This window comes from Herpailurus yagouaroundi, unplaced genomic scaffold (genome assembly GCF_014898765.1).
Source record: "Herpailurus yagouaroundi ecotype Mexico unplaced genomic scaffold, PumYag 202, whole genome shotgun sequence".
In the NCBI taxonomy this organism is placed as follows: Eukaryota; Metazoa; Chordata; class Mammalia; order Carnivora; family Felidae; genus Herpailurus; species Herpailurus yagouaroundi.
The window spans coordinates 3,270,987-3,290,424 of record NW_024412433.1 but is presented as its reverse complement, the minus strand read 5'-3'; the positions used below and the strand labels follow the sequence as shown (position 1 = coordinate 3,290,424).

Below are 19,438 nucleotides of genomic sequence, written 5' to 3'. Positions count from 1 at the left end.
CGGAGGCGCGCCTCTGCTTAGGGAAGGGCGAGTTCCCGTTGCGACGCGCCGTGTGTGTCCGGGGACAGTCGTCCGCTGCCCTGGGCATCGCGGATCCCAGGACGTTCGCGAGGGCCTTTCCCGGTTGTGCGAGACGGCGCCCCTCTGGCCGGCAGGATGACCAACCCTGCGGCCACGCAGAACAAGGAAATAGACTGTCTGAGCCCAGAAGCCCAGAGACTGGTAAGACGAAAACACTGTCGAAACTTTCGGTTTGCCCCTGGCTGCCCGGGGCAGGGCGCGCCGCCGTCCTCTGGGCCCCGGGAGCTGTGGGGTGGGAGGTGCGGGCCGGAGCGGGCTCTGCCGTCGGGGCTGCGCTCCGGCCCCGAGGGCTCGGTCCCTCCTCGCGCGCCGGGAAGCACGTTTTACCGGCCGGAGCCGCCCCTCACCGGGACCAGGAGGAACGCGGGCGCTCCCCTCTGCCCGTGGCGGTGCCCTTTCGACGCGCTCTGCCCAGCCCGCGACGGCGGTGGACCCAGCGGAGGTCTCAGAGCTGCGCGTGGTCGGGAGTTTCCGTCTCAGCTGCTAGTTTGGTGTTTGACAAAATCCAGCACCTGGGAACTGGTGCCCCCACCCAGAGGCTGGCACCTCCAGAGGCTGGGGTAGTCTGGGGTAGTATTTATCCTGCTCTGGATCTTAGGACCTTTGGGGCTGAGCCCCATTCCTCCAAACACCTCCAAGGACCCCTGTCACCTGATCTACTTTGGCTGGTCTCCTGGGGTCTCCAGGTCTGGACAGGCCCCTCCCTCTACGGGATTTTGCAATTACTCAGCTCAGTACCCAGTATTGGGATCCTGTATGTGGGGCTGGTTTGACATTGAAGTGGGACAGGGGGTAGGGTGGCAAAGGTTTGTAATTGCCGGTTTTCTTTTTTTTTTTTTTTTCAACGTTTATTTATTTTTGGGACAGAGAGAGACAGAGCATGAACGAGCGAGGGGCAGAGAGAGAGGGAGACACAGAATCGGAAACAGGCTCCAGGCTCTGAGCCATCAGCCCAGAGCCCGACGCGGGGCTCGAACTCACAGACCGCGAGATCGTGACCTGGTTGAAGTCGGACGCTTAACCGACTGCGCCACCCAGGCGCCCCTGTAATTGCCGGTTTTCATGAAGCTTGTGGTTGACTTCGAATGGGAACATAGGGAGGCAGAGGGGTGCACTTTGGAAAAGAACCATGGTGTCAATGCTACAGACAGGGACCCTAGATTTCCACTTTACTGGGCTTTTGTGGAAGCCTTGATAAAAGTGTGAGCCCAACACAATCACTCCTTCATCAGGCAGGAGTTAATCATCTACTGGGAGTTTGTGGAGGGTCCAAGATAAGACCGCCCTCGCCTTGGAGAGCTTACTGGTAAGCCGGGGAGAGGCGTAGAAATAAATAGACTGTGATGAATAACACTTGAAAGTTACCTTCCTTGGTGAGTACGGTCGGTCAGGTGGATATTTTTAAGGTCTGGTTTAGTGCATTCCTATGGCCTCATTTTAAACCTCCATGAGCCAGACGTTGAAGCTGGTTCCTACCCCTTAACCTGGCTGGTTTCCAGGGGGCTGGGAGCCTGCAGAGGGATTCTGGTTCACCATCAGGGGAGCTAGAAGGAAGGACGAGAAGGCTGCTGGGAGATGCTGGTGTTTCGCGGAGGGGTCTGGGCAAACCATAGATGGCAGGCGCAGAGTGATGTTAACCTTGGGCAAGAATCGAGCTCAGAGGGACGACGTGCTGGGCAGGGAGCCCTCGAAGGAGGAAAGAATAAACATGGAGAATCAGGATGTGAGGACGGGAGGCACAGGCCATCGGAGAAATGAGGAGAAAGAACCAGTGTGGCCTGGCCCTGGCTGTCGACTCCCCTTCACCCTCACCCCGTGGACTGGATCTGGTTGAGACACACACTTCTTAGAGGTGCTGTGGGACTAGGTGCCAGCGGGTCTGGAGTGGGCTTTGATTGAGGCGCTCCATTGTTCCCCAGCGCCTGGACCCAATACGCTCTGAAAACTGGAAGTTGTTGCCTGTTTTTGGTAAGGTTTATGGCAGAATTCATTTGGCCGGGAGACCTTCCCTGGCTGATGGGAGGCTGTTTTCTGTCTTTCTCCCTCTCCTTGTGAATATTCACACATTTCTCTGCAGCCTGTGAATGGCCTTGATTGAGGGCTGTCGCTCCGGGTGGCCACAGACCATACGGTGTTTACAACTTACTACCCTCCTGAAATCCCAAAACATTGAATTCTGGTCCCAGGAGTTTCCAACAAGAAATTGTAAACCTATAGGAGTTGTTTGGGTGTTTTTGTTTTTGTTTTGTTTTTTTTAGTAAATAGCACAAAGTATCTTAGAGTGGGGCTTGGGGAACAGAAATAAAACTCCATGTTTGTTTTATGAGGTTAATGGTCTGATTAAAAGGAAGTTGAACAGTTGGGGGCTCTTTACATAAGTCAGCCCTGGCCCCAGAGCTCCGGGAGAGGCCAGCGTAGAAACCATACGTTTCTTGAACTTTTGTAACTTCCTCCTGTTTCCGATGGGTTGTGTTATCTCTGGTCCCTTTCCACATGCTGATTAGCACCAAGCCCTTACAGACCGACCAGCAGTCCTGTCCCGAGAAGGTGGACACAGCCTCCCAAGCCCCGTCTCATCATCACAGATACCTTTGCAAAGGTCCCCCAGGTCTGGGCGAGTGCAAGCATTGACTGAAGTCCGTGCAAAGGCAGTAGGCCCCGCTGTTGCTCAGTCTGAGATTTTGAGCCCTGGAATCATGGTTTGTTTTACATGGGTCATTTTCCCAAGCAGTTAAGGTATAAAAGTAGTTAAGTAAGAGCTTTTCCCATAAGATTAAGAGTGGTCCGCTAGGGCAGAGATAAAGACAAAAGTCCCTTTTGCTTTAAGAGTTAGTTTCTGTTCAGCCGAAGCTAACACGACATAGCGGAAGCCTCCTTAGCAACTTTTTTTCTTTTTTAACTAGAAAACCCTTGAGTCTAAACTGCCACTTACACCGAGCACAGGAAATCCAGTTACAAAACAGGTCTCAGGCCAAGTTAGTCGGAGTATTACCTGATTAGAGGTCCTTATCTGGTTTCTACAGAATTGTGAGGCCGAATGTTGGTGTAACATGTTTGTGCCTCAAAAGGCAATGTTCGAGAGGAATTTGTTATCCCTGAAAAATCAAGAGACGTGACTCAGCACAGGCATTGTTTATGACTGGTTACTCAGTGTTTCCAAGTATCTGTTCATATTTAAGAGTGTTAATCTTGGAGCCTTGGAGACCATAAGGTCCAAATTACTAACCTGTTATCGAAATAAGCCTATCACATCCCCCCACTATAGGTTGGACCCGGAGGGTGGGGAGCAGAGGAGTTTGTACTCTGGGCCACCAAAATTTTAGTGTTTTTTTTTTTTCTTTTAATAAAGAAGCTCATTTCCATGGAATGGGTTTACTAAATTTTCATTACTCCCACTTTCCAGATAAAATTACATACATTAGTTTCTTTCTTCCACATGTACATCCATGATGTAATAATTCAAAATTGCATTTGATCGCAGAGCACTACTGAAAACTCCCCTTCCCCTGGTCACATTCCAAAATAAATAAACAACAAAAACCAACAACAACACGAATGTGTCTTCTGAGACTCCTCCGTTCATTCGGGCAAGAGCCAGAGTTCAAGTGGTTTTTTGTTTTCTCCTCGGACAGTAACTGGACAGTGTTAAAGTCATGTAAGTGGTTTTTCCTTGAGTCTAAAGTACAACTACTTTGTAGTGGGGAAGTCATTTAGCCTCACTCGAACAAGGACTTTTTAACCAGAATGTTCCACTTGTATGCTTGCGTGATAGGGCTTGTCAAAGTGATGTCATTTCTGGTCCTCATGTCTTTTTCTGTTATCTGGCAAGTAGGTGTGCAATCTTCCAGGGGGAAGAGAAATACAGTGGCCTTTTGGTGCGGGCTGGGACCCTCTCCTCCCTCCCCTGAAACTCCCCCCCTGCATGTTCTCCTGGTGGGCGCCTGACCTCACTTGTCTTCTCCCAGTGCTTTAAAAAAATTTTTTTAATGTTTATTTTTGAGAGAGACAGGGACAGAATGCAAGTGGGGGAGGGGCAGAGAGCGAGGGAGACACAGAATCCGAAGCAGGCTCCAGGCTCCGAGCTGTCAGCACAGAGCCCGACGCGGGGCTTGAACTTGGGAACAGGGAGATCATGACCTGAGCCGAAGTCGGACGCTCCACCGACTGAGCCACCCGGGCGCCCCTCTCTCGGTGCTCTTAAAGCTGAGTTGTGTTCCCAGCTGGTTGTGTGCTGCTGTGGGAGGTGCTGTGTAAGTATCAGCAGGCAGCACTTCCTGAGCCCTGCGGTGGCCGCCTTGCTACATGTTTTCTGCAGACGTCTTCCCTAGCCCTTGCCGGAACCTTGTCCGGTTGCCTCCACGTACAGATGAAAGGGAAACTGAGGCTCAGAGAGGTCAGGGGACTTTCCCAAGTGCACACAGCCGGCAGGCAGTAGGGCCGGCTCAGACCCAGGCCTGCTGGCTCAGAGCTGCTGCTGAGAACCATTGCCAGTGTATACAGTTTGCAGAAGCGCTGACCGGCCGCTGCTCGGCTGTTCTTGGCGGCCTCTGGGCTGAAGGACGTCTTTTTCCTAAGGCAGCCTCTTAGGACACGTGCCCTTGCTCCCGAATGCATGGTGAGACGTCCTCCTCGTATCCAACGTTTTGTTGCCCTTCCTGAGAGTTTTCAGACAGAAGAACTTTCAATGGGCTTTATTTTTCTAAATAAGGAAAAGAACAGTAGAAACGAAAGAGCTGCAGAGATTTCGATTTTTCTGTTTTCATCCTGCACTGACTTTGTAACTGTTACGGGTGTCAGCATCCTCCAGAAGCCTCCTTCCTGGGTGCTGTGTGCTTGCGCCCCACCCCACCCAGACAGACAGGCTCCCTGAGAATTGAAGTGATGTGGGGACGGTTGGTTGTCCTGCCTTCTTTTGAGAAGGAACAGTTCCAGTGTTTGGTTTTTAATGTTTATTTATTTTTGAGAGAGAGACACAGAGCACGAGCAGGGGAGGGACAGAGAGAGAGGGAGACACAGGATCCGAAGCTGGCTCCGGGCTCCGAGCTGTCCGCGCAGGGCCTGATGGGGGGCTCGAACCCATGAGATCATGACCTGAGCTGAAGTCAGACGCTCGACCAACTGAGCCACCCGGGCGCCCCCAATTTCAGTGTCTTGTGACACCTTAAAGACACGGGGTTTGCAGAGAAATCCGTGAGCAGAACAGGTGAAGGCGAAGGGAGTGGAGCCCTGGTGCGCTGGCTGCAACGGGACGGCCACCAGGATGCTGTCACCTGCCAGTCCCACACTGTTATTTGCGGCCACACTGTATTTGTTATTTCTTTATTCCTTTGTAATTCCGGCATGATGAGGCTGTTAAAGGAAATAAATGTGAACGTTCTCTCATCTCAGAAGAAAATACAGGAGGTGTTGGCAGCAAGAGGAGAAAGGTATCTGCATGGAGGGTACCGTGCAACATCCTTCGTCATCGGCATCCGTATGAGTAGTTGCTGAACTCAAGAGGATGATGTGGAGTTTGAGTAAATGTTACTCAAGTCACTGCTGTCGATAAAGTAACATGGATAATTTTGTTCCTGAATAATACCGGTTCGCTATTTTGGGCATGTGGGGTGCTTTTAAGAAGTTCATTACCCAGAAAAACAAAGTCGGGAGATTTCTGGTAGCAAAACGGGGAGAGAGAAGTGACCGTCTCATAGTAGAAACAACTCACTCCTGGTAGAGAGAGAGACACGGTTCTAGAGACGGAGGAAGCTCCCAGAGATCACATAGTCTGATTCCTCCCACTCCCTGTGATGAGGGCTACTGTTCAAAAGTGATGTCCTTTCCAGAAACCACACTCGTAACTCTAGAGCACAAACAGGTAGGTGGGGGAAAGAGGTGATGGGGATTAGGAGGGCACTTGTGATGCACACTTGTGATGTATGGAAGTGTTGACTCACTGTACTGTACCCCTGAAACTAGAATTACACTACGTGTTAATTACCCTGGAAGTAGGATAAGATAACGTAAATAAAGAAATATTGCATGATTAATACCAAAAAAAAAAAAAAAAAAAAAAAAAGGCAACATACTTTGTCAGAGCCCATATACCTGGTAGACAGTCGAGCCAGGGGGGAAGGCTGGGGCTGGGTGTCTCTGCCTGCAAAAACCCAGAGCCCTGCCGAGGAGCCCGTGCCCGGCCTGCGGAGAGGTGGCACCGAAGTTCTGGCCTTTTCCATCTGGTCCCCTGGTCCGGGCTCCTGGAGGCCCATGGCCCAGCCACCTCAGCCTTGCAAGGTAAAGGCTTCTCTGAAGGCTGATGTTTTATCATAAAATTCCATGATCATTTTACAGTCTACTCCAGAACCCATTGGAGTTGGTGTTTTAGATTACCAGTTAAATGTCAGTCTTTAACTTTCTGTCCTCCAAACCTTCAAGGAAAAATTGACAAAGTGTGTTTTGTTTAGTTTATGGCTCATGCAGCGGCCCCTGGACCCGTGCCCTTAACCTGTACCAGGGCTGTTAGGACAGGGTGGCCGTGCAGTAGAGAGGTTCAGCTCCCCCGCTCCACTCTGCATTTTATCAAAAACTGCGGTCCTCAACCCTGTCAGACCCAGTGCCCCCTTTTTATAGCAAGTTTTTCACATCCTCACTGCTCACCTGAAATGAAGTCTGTAGGTAGTAAGATTTGGTACAGAACATCTCAAGTCAATGTAATGTTTTAACCATAGCGTTGAAATGAAAGCAAACGAAGGTAAATTGCGGTAACAGAACGTGGATGTTGATATAGAAACGCTCCGGCCCTGGTGTCCCGGAAGAAGGACGGAGCGGTCACACGTGTGCAGACCTGTGCCCAGCACCATAGCTGCGGGCAGACTGACACAGGCGTGCTCCGTCCCAGGTGCCGCACGTCACGTTGCTCTTGGTGGCTCGACGTTCCAGAATGGGCACCAGCTCTCCGAGAGGTCTGAACAAAGCCAAGTGTAGCCTTCCCTCAATTGTCATGCTGATCACATTCCTGGGATTTGCAGCGGAGGTTGAAACTGCACAAAACATACTTTGATTTTATGTGTCAGTTGGAAGCCATTTGTAGATCCGAAACGGATAGAGTCGTTTTTTTCTGTCTGCCTGGATAGTCCGTGGGAAGGTTCTTCAAGGTGCAGTCCTGCCTGAGTATGGGATGGTTGGCCTGCCATGGCCTGCCCCCTCCCCACTTTTTTTTGAGAGAGAAGAAGAGCACGTGTGTGTGTGTGTGTGTGTGTGTGTGTGTGTGCGCGCACACACACTTGTGCGGGGGAGGGGCAGAAGGAGAGAGAGAATCCCAAGCAAGCTCCACACTCACGTGGGGCTCGCCACGACCCTGGGATCATGACCCGAGCCGAAATCAAGAGGCGGTCGCTCAACCGACTGAGCCACCCAGGTGCCACCACCCTGCCCCTTAAATGTCATCAGTGCCTGCCTCCACTCACTGTGACCTCCCAGCAACACACCCCAAGTTCCCAAAATGCCCTCTGCAGGTTGGCACCGCCCCCACTGATAATTGCCATGCCAAAGCATCTTCCCCTCCATGGTGATTGTAGTTACAGACACGTCCCTAAACGTAGGCCCCCTCTTTGGGGAAAAACATACAGTAATTGTGTAAGCAAGGATTTGGGGAAGATGAGCATTTTTTTTTTTTTTTTTGACATGCCCGTGACGGCTGAGGGACCCGGGGCGGTGGGTGCCTGGCACAGAGGCGACCTGAGCCTCAGTTGTGAGCTGCTGGCTGAGCACGATCCCCTCCCTGTTGGCACCCCTGCGGGAGAGCGTGTCCCTAATCCCACCTGCTTGCTTTGAATAGCGACCCACCTTTAGAACCTACTGCACGTGAGGGGTTGGGAAAACAGAAGTTTCTGGCTGTTGCCACTTCCTGGAACAAAGGCCGCTCTGGAGAGGGATTCTGCACAGCTGTCCACTCTCAACGGGAAATGTGCGTGACGTTAGAAGGCGCTTCCACGCGGGCCTGTGTCCGTGGCCTCCAGGACTCAGGGGTTTCAGGCCTGCCCGTCAGGAGCTGCGTTCCTCTGTCCTGGGGAAGAATCACATGGACAGAAGTGCTCTGCTGCTTGCTTGCTTTCTTTTTTTTTAATTTTTTTAAATATTTTTATTTTGGGGGGTGGGGGGTTGGAGGGACAGAGAGAGAGGGAGACGCAGAATCCGAAGCAGGCTCCAGGCTCTGAGCTGTCAGCACAGAGCCCGACGCGGGGCTCGAACTCATAGACCGCGAGATCATGACCTGAGCCAAAGCCGGACGCTCAACCGACTGAGCCACCCAGGCGCCCCTAGTGAACTTTAAATACATCCTTAAACTTTCCCCGAGAGCTCATGAGCTATAGTTACATTATGTGGCCTGGAGGAAAAAAGTCTGGTTTTCAGTTGTGCTGGAGTCTAAAGCCTGACAGCCAAAGCGAATGTGTATAATCAATGCTAAAGCTTCCTCCTAACTTTGGGACGCTGTTCAGCCGACAGACCGATCGCTTGTGTTTCTGCACAGTCCGTGCGGCTCATTTCCACTTTACGTCTGAGGAGACTAAGGAGGTGGCAGTTGCTGGGGTCCCCAAGGCCTGGGCCCTCTCCGTTGACCCCGGCAGTGTTCTAGCTGTGTGGCGAGTCCCCTCCCACACACCTGTTCTCGGATGGTTGCACCCAGCGTCACAGAGCACACAGTCACCTCGCACGTCAGCAGCGTGCACGAGGGTGCTCTGGGCTCTGCACTGAGGCAATGGCGGCCGGCTTCCGGCACCTTCACCCTGGTGCCTGTCCAGGCCCCAGGGCTTTCCTCGCGTAGCTGGAGGAAGTGAAGGAAGTGTGTCTCGGTCCCCTTTCTCAAGCTGGCCCCAGAGTTGTGGCTCATGAACCCCTTCCCGCTCCCACGTAGGGTTCTAGAAGCCCTGGGAGGGCCTGCAGAGTCCAAGAGCGGAATACGAACATTTCCCGTGACTGCAGGATGAGACGGCTTGGGAGACCGAATTCCACGCTGTGCTCGAATCCCAGGAAAGCCTGGAAGCTCGGGACACGTACATACAGAGCCGGGCTTCCCTGTAGCAGCTCAAGGCTCTGCAAGGGATGCAGTCTCCCTCCTCCCCCGCCAGCTCCTGCTCTCAGCCCTTTTGTTCTAGCGGGTGCTCCTCAGGTCCCCGTACCTCGAGGGTCATCACGTGGGGTCCTCCGGGTGGTTAAATGGGGAGGAGCCACGAGGGCCTTAGAGCCCCCAGATGCCACTGGAATTGGGGTGCAAGGTGTTGGGGGACGGGGTGTGGCAGCATCTCTGCCCCCACCCCCAGCCCGGCTGTAGGAAGGTGAGGTCGGCCGGGGCGCAGGGCATTTGGGAGCCTCTCTGCCGAGGCCTGCCTCCTCCCTCCTCGTCCTCCTCACGTCCCCGCGCAGGACTTCTCTTTACAGTTGTCCTCAGCCTCAGACCGCAGCTGAGCGGGGCTGTCCCTGAGCTCCCGCCGCACCTTGGGATGACGCATCCGTCACGGCCTGGACCGTCTGATGCCCCGAGCAGGAGGCCTGTCGTGGTGTCAGCGCAGAACGGGTGCGTCTGGCTCTTCCCCCGCCGCCCTCTGTGTCCTGCTCAGTGGACTCGGCTTCTGCTCTGTGGCCTGCTGTGGGACCGGAGCCCGTCGGGGCTGTCGCCGTGGCGTAGTGACCCCGCCCTACAGGATCCTGCTTTCCCCCCGGACTTCACCTGCTCCCCAGCCCGGCCAGACCCATGCTGCGGGGACAGGGCTAGCGGGGGAGAAGCGTCCCCCCACCACCCGGGCGCCCCTGCGGCCAGCCCCAGGCTGGGGGCCTCTGTGGCTGCGGGGACCCCACCGGGAGACCCAGGGCGTGCGGGCCGTTTGTTAGGAGGCCTGGGGTCAGGCCCGTGCCGCTCTGTGTGCGCAGCATCTCCCCCGCTGTACACGACACCGTGGCGACGGAGGGCCATCGTGTCTGCGGTAAAATAAACCGTTAACGCGGAACTTCGAAGGGTTCAGCCTTTTAGAATTATTCTAAGGCCACTGTGTCGATGAGTGGAGGCTTCTGACCGTCTCCGTCATCGGAGGGCGCCTCACTTTAAAACCTAGCATCTCAGGGGGCCTGGGGGGCTCAGTGGAGCGTGTGACCCTTCATCTCGGGCTTGAGTTAGAGCCCCATGCTGGTTGTAGAGATTACTAAACAAATAGAGCCTTTAGACAAACGAAACAGGGTCAGTAAAGCTCCCTCTGTGGGGTTCCCAGCCAGGGCAGGGGGCCCCTGGGGGCGAGGGCACTTGCATTCTGGCCAGGAGCCTGGATCTCATCCCGTGCCTGGCTGGATCAGCTCTCCCCTGCCCTGCCCCCGACCCTGCAGGGGCCTCGGGAGCAGAGGGGGAGCCTGGCTGGGGGAGTGACAGGGGTTTCCAGCAACAGAACCAGGGCCACCTTCCAGCAGCAGTGAGCAGGGTTTGGGTTTGGGGGCTCCTTCATTACCTTCCTTCCTCTCTCCCTCTGCCTGCCTCCCCCCTTTCTTCCTTCCTTTAAAACGTTTGCTATTTATTCTGAAAGCTGTCAAACACAGAAGGGATGACAGAAAGCAGAGGTCCTTCTCACACTTGAGCAAGTGCCTGCGCCCCGCGCCCCGCCCCCCGTCCCCCACCAGGGACATGCTGATTCTCCCCCAAGAGCGTCTGGGTGGGGTGATTCTGCATCTCTAACTGTTCCCAGGTGTGCTGAGGGGTGGGGGGCATGCTGTGACAGCTAGGTCCCACCAGCCAGCCCCAGCACTTGTCAGCTCACAGCCATTTAGACCCCGCCCACTCCCCCCCCCCCAGCTCCTCTCCTTATTAGAAGGCAAGGCCTAGGCAGAGCTTATCATTTCTTCTTAAACGCTTTAGTATGTTTCGCAACAAAGACACAGTGGGGTGCAAGAGGAGGCTTGGGGCCCAGAGCTCCAGCCTTTTCTGGAGCCCTCACCCCCCGCCCCGGGGGGCGGGAGCTGAGGGCTTGGTACCCTTTTCCTGTTGCCTCCTGTAGGAAGGGAAGAGGGCAGGCCAGGACCCAGGAGGAAGGGCCTGCTGCTGCCCTAGCAGGTCCCAGAAGGAGCTTGGTCCCAGGCCGATCGGTGCAGCATCCGAGGAGCTCCTCAGGAGCTGAGGGTGATCGAACAGACCCCTCGCCCCTCGCTGGGCAGTGTGTGAACTCCCGTTTTCCAAGCTTGCTGTTTTGAAGCGCTGTGCGGTTTGTACCTCTCCACCTTGCCACTCCTTCCCCTGTCAGCATACCCCCCCCCCCCCAACCCCGGGCCTGGCTTTCTCCTCCGGAGACTGGGGACCCACCCTGCAGCCTGAAGGCCCTGCTCTGGCTGTGTCTGAAGGTGTTACCAGGTTGGGTGGCCCTGGCTGGCGATCACCAGTAGCCGCGGTCCCCACAAGTGGAGAGCAGAAGTGAAAGTAAGTGTTTGGAAACTCTCATGCAGTCAGACATGGCTGTGAGTTTGTATTTCACAAAAGCGTGGGTGGTGATGGGTTTGTCCTGAACCACAGAAGCATTGGCCTGAGGCCCACGGAGCCCTAGACCTGTTGCCTGGAGGGGGGCAGGTGGGAGGCAGCACTGGGCCTCACAGGAGAGGTTGGAGGGGAATGAATTCTCGTTTCCTTATCATTGTGGCGGACCATAGCTGTTTTGTGTTTTGTGTTCATTTAATGACTTGATCATATCACATATTTTCTCTGGAGACTTTGCACTGATCGTTTGAGTGATCATGGTCTCTTGGGCTGTGGGTCAGGCTCTTGTGTGTTCTTGGAAATGTCAGCGTTTTTAGGATGAATCATGTTGTCAAAACCCTACGATTTTTCGTTCAGGCATCTCAGGCCAGGGTCAGGGTTGTGATGTTGATTGCAGTTCTGTGCTCACAAAGTTGGCTGTGCCGAGGTTTTGGACTACTTTAAATGTTGGCCCGTATGTCTGTGGGTTTTTAATTAGCCGATTCCCAGAAGCAAGCATGGCTGTGACCACTTCCTGTGCCATGGACGTCTTGCTTCCCACGTACAAGTCCCACGAGGATCCTGGGAGATGGAGCTGTGCCCACGGCGGCCATTGCCAGGACATGAGATTGTACCGAATTACGTATTTACCTCCTTTCTAGATTCTAAACTGAGGTAGACTGAAGGGCGCCTGGGTGGCTCAGTCAGTTGAGTGTCCGACTCCTGATTTTGGCTCAGGTCGTGAGCTCATGGTCGTGAGATCAAACCCCGCATCGGGCTCTGCCCTGAGTGTGGAGGCTGCTTGGAATTCTCTCTCTCCCTCTCTCTGCCCCTTCCCTGCTTGCTCTCTCTTTCTCTCTCTCTCAAAACAAATAAAAAGTTTAAAAAAAAAAAAGAATACTATTTTTAAAATGTAGATTGACTACAGTCGCTGTGTCTTTGAGGTTGGCCGGGCGTCCTCAAGAGGAATTTACTGCGTAACTTGGTTCATTCAAATGCGTCCCTGTCATCCCAAGCCCAGGTCCCTCAAGTTGGGGGCTGGTGGCTTTCAGTGCCGTTATCCTCACGGCTGGGACGGACTTCCTGGGCTGGACATGAGGGCCCCCATGGGTGGGTGGGCCATGACAGGAGCCTTTTCCTGGGTGGGGGGAGGCCCCCAGGACTAGCCGCTGAGGTCTGACGGGATATTGTACTGGAGGCCTGTCCATCCGGCAGGGCGGCCACTCCAGGCATCGGGTCTGTCCACGTAGGTGGGCTCTTCAGGGATCTTCGGCCCGGTCCCAAGCAGAGCTGGACCGAAGATGGGCGGGATGGGGGTGCGCGACCCCTCGGGTCAGAGACACGAGCACCGTGAGAGTAGGAGTCCTCTGAGACCCCACCTCCCCGTCCTCGTTATCTGTCGCCTCGTAGCAAATACTCACACACCTGAAATAGCACACGTGTCTCATCTCGGTGTCTTGGGTCAGAAGCCGTAAGCGGAGGACTCTTGATTGCAGCTCAGGTCCTGAGCTCACAGTTCGCGAGCTCAAGCCCCACGTCGGCTCCGCACTGGCAGTGTGTGGAGCCTGCTTCTGATTCTCTCTCTCCCTCTCCCTGGCCCTCCCGCGCCCACACTCGCTATCTCTAAAATAAATCAACCTGGAAAAAAAAAAAAAAAAGACGTCCAGGCACAGCTTACTGGGTCCCACGCTCAGGGCCTCACCGGGTGCAGTCATTTCTGGAGCCTGAGGTCCTTTCGAGCTCCCATGGCTGTGGGCAGAATCTAGCTCCTTGGTGTTGCAAAACCAAGCTTCCCGTTTTCCTACCGGTTGTCAGCCGGCTGGGGGTCCCTCTCGGCTCTTACAGCTCACCTGCAGGTCCCTGTCGTGTGACCCCTCCCGGGCCCTGTCACACATGCCAGCTTGAGAGTCCATCTGACTTCCAGTCCCTCTTTTAAACTTTTTTTTTTTTTTTACCATTTTATTTATTTTTGAAGGAGAGAGAGAGAGCATGAGCAGGGAAGGGGCAGAGAGAGAGGGAGACACAGAATGTGAAGCAGGCTCCGGGCTCCAAGCTGTCAGCACAGAGCCCGATGCGGGGCTCGAACTCACGGACCGCGAGATCATGACCTGAGCCGAAGTCGGACGGCCAACCGACTGAGCCCCCCAGGCACCCCCGCCCCAGTCCCTCTTTTAAAGGTCTCCTCTGATCAGGTGAGGCCCACCCAGGATAATCTATCTTTTGATTAACTCTTGAGTCAGCTGATAAGGAACCTTAATTACTTTTGCATTTCTCTTTGCCATGTGATGTAACCTGGTCACAGGACGGGCGTCCGTCACTCTTGCAGTGCGGCTCACTCTCAAGGGGAGAGGATTGTGTGGGAGTCTCAGGGACCCCCGAGGATTGGGCCTGCCGTACTCCTCTCGGCCTGTGTGCCCCTGCAGCCCTCTTCCCTCTGTCCCCTTTCCTGCTTCTCACATTCCCACACTGCCCCTCCCTTTCTCCCTCCCCCATGACCTCCCTTCTCTTTTCCCTGATCCCCTCTCCTGTTCCTCCCACCCGAGCTGAGGCCATAGCTGTCTGGTCTGTGCCGGCTTAGACAGGGAGCCAGCAGGCAGGGAGCCCACGCCTCCCCCCAGGAAGACAGGGAGGCAGGCTGCACTCAGTGTGAACCTCGCCCTGTTGCTGGCCCGGCCCTGGGCTACGGCATCACAGCGTGGCCGGATATCTGTCAAGTGAACCCCCCACCCCTCCCCTTGAGCTTTGCCGGATCTTTTTATAGACCCCGAGCGCCCCTTCACACGGTGTAATGTGATTTACAGAATTGAAAATGGCCCCGAGGTATCAAAGTTCTGAGGCTGCTGCGATTTTTGACGCCCCTGACTTGAGGGACCTGGGCTGGGTCTGATAAAGGAACCATGAGAATGAACCAAGTTAGAACAGATTCCTTATGAGGACACACACCGGCCGACCTCTGACAGATCAGCGGTGGTCAGTTTTCAACTTTGATGAGCACTTGGACAGAAGATGCATTTGTAATTCAGTACAAGTGTGGCGGGGGTGGGGGGGTGGACACAGCCCCCCGACGTGAGCCTGGTCCTTTGAGAGAAGCTGGACAATGACCCTTGGGCCCCCTCCTGCTTGCTGGCCCCACACCACACTAGAAGTACTTGGCCGTCTGTCCTGGCCCTGCTTTAAGGTCTGAAACTGTATCTACAGAACTGTTGGTGGAAGAATGACAAGTGTATCCCCCCCCCCAAATTAAGTGGAAAGAAGGTGGGTTGTGTTTGGCCCCAAAAAGCCTGCATGGTGCACCTGCACCAGTTACCTGACTAGCCCTCCACTGTATCAGCTGACGTGGTGCATAAACGCGACATTTGTAAAATTGGGAAGCAGTGTTCAAGCGGCAAGTTCCATGGCGGTGGGCAGCCCATCAGCCAGAAACACTCTGCCACCATCTCGGTTCTCTCGATAAAAAAGATGGGCTTCCCAGCACTGCAGGCGGCCACGGGGAGCTGAGGCCAGCAGGGTGTCCTGAGAGCTGAGCAGACGGGAGTTCTGGAAAGCAGCAGTCCGAGTCCCAGCCCCCGGACACCGGTCTGGCAGCCTCTCCAGGCCTCCGCTTCCTGCTCTGTAAAGGGAGGGGTTGAGCCGGTGGCCTGTGGCCATGCCCAGCTCTAATGTTTGCTTCCTGCAATGGTGTGTCAGAGCTCCAGAGGAAGGCACACTGCCCAGCCCTGCCGCTTACGCGCTGTGCGACCTTGGTTAAGTTACCCTCTCTGTGCCAGTTTCCTCGTCTGTAAACCGGGGATGGTAACAGTATCTACCTAACGGCACTGTTGCAAGGAGCATACGGCATGACACAAAAAGCCCTTAGAACAGCATCCACTTGGCGTTTAGCAAGGGCTCCGTAAATGGTAGGCATCCTTGTTACTGTAACTATTGCTGCTGCCCCTCCCGATGACCCCTAACTCTTGTCCGTTTACAGTGTGTTCCTGTATGTTTATTAAGCCCTGAACAAAGTCTCTTGCAACATCCTCGTCGTTAACGGTGGGAAGGAGGCGCTGGTCTGTCTGCTGATAAAACTCGTGTCTGTTTCAGGCGGAGGCGAGGCTGGCTGCGAAGCGTGCGGCCCGCGCGGAGGCCCGAGAGATCCGAATGAAGGAGCTGGAGCGACAGCAGAAGGAGGTAACGCGGCTCCGTTATTTATTTTAGGGAGAGTGTGCAAACACAGGCACCTGTCCCATTGACAGTGCCCGCGATTGGAATGCACTGTGCCTGTGACTTTGTTCAAGGTCAGGCCAGGGAGCGCGCATAGCGCGGATACCAGACGTGCCTGTCCCAGGCCTCGATGTGCTGGATCCCGAGACGGCCCCCCCGCACGGCCACTTGCCTGCAGACGTCTCCCAGCCCAGGCTCCCGGCTGAAAGGGGCCGAGAGTCGCTGGCTCTGAACTTCGAGGTCCAGCCGTCGAGCTAGAATCTCGAACCTCTGAATTAAAATGTGAAGGAACGGGTTATTGTTTTTTTAAACTAAGCAAACTGTTTGTTGAAAAATACTTCCCCTGTGGTTTTTACGTGTTTTAATAGGTTTCGTGATGACTGAGGGCCACAGGCGGGGGAAATAACCGGGGAAGTGGATGGTAACGTCCCACCCCGGGAGCGTGGACAGTAATGTGTTTACACAACTGTTAATGCTGTTTGCCACTTATTTTCATAACCTTGGGCTGGAGCCTGAGCCGTGTGGGCAGGATGAGGACTCTTGAACTCAGAGCAGAGAGCTTTCCCCTGAGCTTGAGGTCAACACGGAAGAAGCAACTCCCCGTCCACCTGACCTGTGTCCTGTACGGGTCACACCCTGCGGGGACATCCACACCGGGCACCGCTTGAGGGCTTTGAGTGTATCGTGTCGCGGGGAGGTGGCCGGGCGCTTTGCCCGGGGGTTAATTGCACACAGCCAGCATTTCGAAGTTGAGCCAGTGTTTTAAAGCCTGTGAGATTTCAGATAAAAACCTGGATTTCCAGTTTCTCCTAAAATCACCGCGGATTCCGCCACACAGCCTCGAGTTCCCTGTAGGGTGAGACCCGGCCACCAGCCCCGGGTGTCCTTTGTCATTTCCCTGCCTGCAGAGTGTGCAGTCCACGCTGTGGAGCTACAGAAGCAGGGAAGGGGCACAGCCACGTTTGAATTTGGGGAAGAAATCTCTTCCGTGGGGTTTGAAGGTGACTAGACCAAGCCAGAATGTTACTCAGGAGAATCCGACCACAGGCCAGATGTCCCTGCAGTGATGAGGACAGGCGGGAATGTGGATCCCCCCCCCGCCCCCGCCCGGGAAGGGCCACACCACACCAGCAGTTCCTGGGAGTGACCCAAGCAGATGAGGGTCAGTCACACTTCTGCGGTAGCTTAGCTCTTGTCCTGTGTTTACGCCGTGAATGAAGACGGAACAAATATTTGGAAGTAAATCACCACGTTCTCTCTCCTCGTTGGAAATACACACACAGTTGTGGGCCTGCCTCTAGAATTGACTTTGTTTTCTTGTCCTTTTTTTCTCTTAATTTATGCAGAGCACGGGTTTGGCCCCTTCTCAGTGCCTTCCCCCAAGAATCACATGTGTCATTTTCAAACTGGATATAGGCGCTCTTGAATTTTCACGTTAATTATCCGGCCTCGACTGTTGAGCTGATGGCTAACATGAAGCCCCCTCCCCTCCCGTTGTGTCAGGGGCGAGCTTCGGCTCGGACCGGGATGGGGACCTGACTGATCCCCGCCTGTGAACCCCAGGGTACCGGATACACCAGGAGTGACTACTGAAAGTCATTCAAAGAAGCATTTTCAGGAACATCTCTGGAGAGAAGCGTTTGAACGAGGGGTAGAGATGAAGTATAGGTGTTGCTGGTAGACTTGGTCACGTACCTGAGACAGTGTCACCTGTGCTGTAGGACCCACCCAGACGCCAGGCACCTTCTGTGCACTCAGATGCTGGGATTAATAGTAACCAGAGGCCGCCTAATGAAAACGTTCTCTTAGCCTGCACTGGTTTTTAAAAATTAGGTATTTTTCCTTTTTCAAATGCTTTTCTCTTAAAATGTTTTTTTTGACGTTTATTCATTTTTGAGAGACAGAAACAGAGCACAAGTGGGGGAGGGGCAGACAGAGAGAGGAGACACAGAATCCGAGGCAGGCTCCAGGCTCTGAGCCATCAGCACAGAGCCCGACGCGGGGCTCGAACTCACGGACCGCGAGATCATGACCTGAGCCGAAGTCGGACGCTCAACCGACTGAGCCCCCCAGGCGCCCCCTCCAATGCTTTTTTCAAATTGCTGGGTATCAGTTGCTCTTTAGAATGTTTCTGTTCATTCAGTGGATATTTGCAAGCCCATTGTGTGCAGGACGCTGTTGCCCCTGACCTGGCTTCAGAAAGGAATGGGGCAGTGGGGGCAGTAAGGTGTTAGTGCCAAGGGCCACCAGCATGGCCAGGAGCTGCGCCAGCGCCTGGGGCAACGGCTGCTTCGCTGCCCAGGGCCAACGGCCCTGACCTCTCGCCCTCTCGCCTTCTCGGGGCTCATTTGGTTTTAATCAGCTCCCCTGGTTCTCCCGCGGCCCCTAGTCATTGTATTAAGGTCATAAAAGACCTGTAAGAACAACTTCCCAGCACATCTTTCACCTCCGCCCGGTTTGGCCACAGTTGGTGGCACTTTGGTGCTGTCAGTGTTTCGGGTGGCCCGTGGCTGCCTCTGAGCCCTGTTGCTGGAGCGGACGCAGCGGGCTGGGGAAGGAGACGGCCGTGACGCCTGGGTTTCCAGGAGGGCGTCAGTGATCATTTTGTCACTGTCCTCGAGGGTAGGAGATTAGCGTTCGCTAAGAATAAGATGGGCAGAGCCAAGGCGAGAAGGAATCATGCAGTGTGTACCTTCCCATCTGCCTTCCAGATTCCACGTGTAGATAAAGTGTGTCCTCTCCCGAATTGATTTAAATACAAGCCTGCTAACATATGTGGCCTGTCAGCCAGACAGTCCTGTGGCAGAAGTTCTTGATTTAGCAAATGAAAGTTAAAAAGAGTTGAGGCCCGAAAGCCCCTCTCTGAGCGGCCTCCTTAGAAGCCTCCCTCAGGCTGGGGGTGGCCCTCGCAGCAGCCGTGCGAGGCCAAGGCCCCCACGGTGCACACGGACACGGGAGCCCGGTCCTGGCCGCAGGGCGTTGGAAGCCGGGCCTGTGCGCAGGCACTGCCCAGCTCCTGTGCGGCACGGGCCGCCCCCAGCTTTCAGTGCCCACTGAGGAGCTCGGCTTTGCAAAGGAAGCCTGGTTAAAACCAGGGATCTGATCACAAAGGCCACAGTCGGCCTCCTGGGTCTTACGCACAGGTATCGTTCCATTAGTACCCGCGTTGGAGTTTTGAAATTCTCCATTTTAACAAGATGTGACAGCTTTGTAATGATTCAGGTCCAATGGAACGTCTCACCGGGAAGCAGGTGGTCGTTTGGGTCCTGTCGGTATTCACACAGTCGCACAGCAGAGGCACGTTCAGGCCTGGGAGCGGGTCCCCCGAGTGTGGGTTTGAGTTGTGAGAAGACCAGCGGGAAAGCTTGGCTTTACTTGTGAGAAAGTGCCTCACGTGGACACTAGCTTCTTAATTTCCCTTCCCAGCGTGACTTCACCCTCCTCCCCGTGTGGCCTCACCCTCCTCCCCGTGTGATCTCACCCTCCTCCCCGTGTGACCTCACCCTCCTCTCCTTGTGACCTCACCCTCCTCTCCTTGTGACCTCACCCTCCTCCCCGTGTGACCTCACCCTCCTCCCCGTGTGGCCTCACCCTCCTCCCCGTGTGGCCTCACCCTCCTCCCCGTGTGGCCTCACCCTCCTCTCCTTGTGACCTCACCCTCCTCCCCGTGTGACCTCACCCTCCTCCCCGTGT

General features: G+C 54.7%; 1 protein-coding gene across 50 annotated transcripts in view; it reads left to right on the top strand.

The window, feature by feature from the left end:
- The window catches only part of LRRFIP1 (LRR binding FLII interacting protein 1), a 139,789-nt gene that overhangs the window by 56,678 nt on the left and 63,673 nt on the right, over window positions 1–19,438 (top strand). For 43 of the 50 annotated variants that reach the window (XM_040450558.1, XM_040450551.1, XM_040450554.1 and 40 more), the window contains exon 2: window positions 15,626–15,712. In XM_040450558.1, the coding sequence (XP_040306492.1) occupies window positions 15,626–15,712 (87 nt within the window). Of the gene's footprint in view, window positions 1–6; window positions 223–15,625; window positions 15,713–19,438 lie in introns of those variants that run through there. The other 7 variants (XM_040450553.1, XM_040450545.1, XM_040450543.1 and 4 more) reach the window with 1 other exon arrangement.